General features: G+C 36.9%; 1 protein-coding gene across 1 annotated transcript; it reads left to right on the forward strand.

Moving 5' to 3' along the window:
- Positions 1 to 53: 53 nt before the first annotated feature.
- LOC121966705 (type II inositol 3,4-bisphosphate 4-phosphatase-like) lies at positions 54 to 2,344 on the forward strand (the record flags this gene model as incomplete). Its single annotated transcript, XM_042516770.1, has 4 exons — positions 54 to 162; positions 434 to 599; positions 1,297 to 1,506; positions 2,203 to 2,344. Coding segments are annotated over 4 exons (627 nt in total), but the record flags the coding sequence as incomplete, so codon positions are not given.
- Positions 2,345 to 2,732: the final 388 nt, after the last annotated feature.

The following is a 2,732-nucleotide window of genomic DNA, read 5'->3' on the forward strand; positions in this document are numbered from 1 at the left end:
TCTCTGTCTCTCTGTGTCTCTGTCTCTCTGTGTCTCTGTGTCTCTGTCTTTAGGTGTTTGGTATGACGTCATAACATTCGGCGCTCCGTCTGATCACCATCAGTCGTTCAAACACGGAGGACTGAAGAGGCTGCTGAGCAAACACACAAACAGCATACACAGGTGTGTGTGTGCGTGCCTGTGTGTGTGTGCGTGTGTGTGTGTGTGTGTTAATCTGGATAATCTGCGCTCTGTCAGGATTAGTGACGCTGCTTTGTGGCTCAGCAGACAAACACTTTGCATTTTGTTGAATTATTTTGGGTTTTTCTGTGTAAATCCAGCAGCTGTGAGATGAAGCTGCAGTAAAAGTACAACATTTGCCTCTGAGATGTAGTGAAGTAAAAGTATAAAGTCCTGTGAAATAAAATTAGGACTTGTCTCCGTGTCTGTCCAGCTCCGTGTCTTACTCTCAGGACGAGAGCTGCAGAGCGAGGGAGCTGCTGGTCAGCGTGGCCGAGCTGCAGCCGCTGCTCTTCGGGCTCGCCGAGCAGCTGCTGTCCGTCTCTCTGGAGCTGGACGCCGCGCGGCTGCAGCAGGTGCTGGACAGCCTGAGACAGCTGGTGAGGACAAAGAGACACGCAGGACACGTGCAGAAATCTTGTTTTCAGGGATCCTTCAAACGTCCTAAAAGGCATTGAATTAAATAATCCAAAAAAAGGCCTTAATTAGTATTAAAATGTCTTAAATCTAATTTAACTAAAGCAGCTGAATCTCACTTACAAAGTCAGAAACAGAAAATCTGTAATAAAACTCACCAAAAATAAATAAATAAATAAAATAAATCTCCATAAATACTAGGTATTTAACCACATCTCACTTTGTCATTGCTCTTTTTTTTGTTTTGTTTGTTAAAAAAAATGGAAAAGGGGAATTTAAGAAGAAATGGCCCCAAAATTAAATATAATAATGATAAAATTAGTACAAAAAAAATTTAGAGGAGAAAAAAGACTAACAAATTACAACAAAAAAAGGAAAAACAGGACATGACCTGGAAAATGTTGTTTAAAAAAATAATAATTCTGTAAAATAATTTTAAATATATAATCATCAGGATTCCCACAGATCCATACATTTAAAATAATAATTAAAATTTGAAAAAAAGTGAGAAAATTGTTTTTTTGTTTCCGGTTTGTAATGACTAACTTCTAAATAATTAACGAAATGCCCAAATGGTGAAATAAACTAAACTTTTTTAAAGGCAAACCAAATGGATACTTAAAAATCTGTTTTCCCTGATTTCGTCCTTTCGTCCCTCAGACGGAGCAGTTCGTTCACGCGCTCAAAGACGAGCTGGTGAAAAACGCCCTGCTGGAGATCCGCAGCCAGCGAGACGCCATCCGCAACAGCAGCCACGTCCACAGCAACGGGCTGCTCTGTGACAACGCGCCGGCCAATCAGGACGGCCGGACGTCGCCGGGGCAACAGGATGCAACAGCACGGGACACGGAGAACATCGAGGAGGAGTGGGCAAGTCTCCCAATAATGATCATTTAAATATAATTTACGGGGTTTATTCGGTCAAAACAAGTCATGGAAAAGGCTTTGAAAAGTTTTGGATAAGTCATTGAATCTCGCTTCACAAACCTTTATAATAATAAATCATTTATTAAGGGTCGTTAGAAATGTGAAAATCCAACAATAATTTCAGATTTTATAATGTTTGGGGATTTTTTAAATTCTTTTTAGTTTTTTAGTTTTTTAACGAAAACATGCTTCCAAACTGCCAGTTTGAATTTTTTTAAAAGGAAAAAATATAAATACATAAATTTAAAAATAAAAACAATAAATTCTCAAAATACCATACATTTTAAGAGAAGAATTGCCAAAAATATATCTTCAGAAATCACAGAAAAGATTTAAAGAAACAGAAAACCATCTAATTTGTAAATGTTTTTTTTTTATTTTTTAAAGAAAAAAATTGCCAACATTTCTTCTTTAAAAATCAAACAAATTTTTTAAAGCGAAAAAAATCTCTAATTCTCTAATTTCTTTATAAATCGCTAAAAATTTTTTTAAAAAAAACAAAGCTGTGAAAATATTTTTAAAATCGTCCCGTAAGCTGAAATAAAGAGTCTCTCTGTGAATTCATTATTTTTTGAATAAGATTAAAAAATATATCGTGAAGAGGAACTGATCAGGAGTATTGATAACGTTTGTGTGTAGGACAGGGCGTGGGCGAACGTCGCCATGAGCCTCAACTGCATCATCGCCATGGGCGACCGGCTGCAGGGGCGGGAGGAGCGCTCTCAGGAAGTGACATCGTCAGAACAGGAAACGGCGGGGGACACGAATTCTCAGAACACCGGTGAGACGTTTTTTAATGTTTCTGCTGCTAAAACTTATTAAAAATGTTCAAAATATAAGTTTGCTGATATTCTGAATCAGTTTACTTGAAATTATTGTGAGAAGGACGATCACTTTGTGCTTGATTTAATTTCACATCACGATTAAATCAGTGTCGTCATGCATGGATCCTCTCATTTTTACCAACAAAACTTCAATTTTTTAACTCTTTGAACCCAGAGCTCATTGGTTTGACTTTTGAAAAAACATTGGTAAGAAAACAATCAGTGCTTTGCCACAAATTGCTAAAATAAAAATGTGAAAGACAAGAAAATTACCGAGAAATTACCTCAAAAAACAGAAGCATTCACTAGAAAAATATCCAACAAATAGGGAAAATACAAAAAAAA

Source organism: Plectropomus leopardus, unplaced genomic scaffold (assembly GCF_008729295.1).
Source record: "Plectropomus leopardus isolate mb unplaced genomic scaffold, YSFRI_Pleo_2.0 unplaced_scaffold25614, whole genome shotgun sequence".
NCBI lineage: Eukaryota > Metazoa > Chordata > Actinopteri > Perciformes > Serranidae > Plectropomus > Plectropomus leopardus.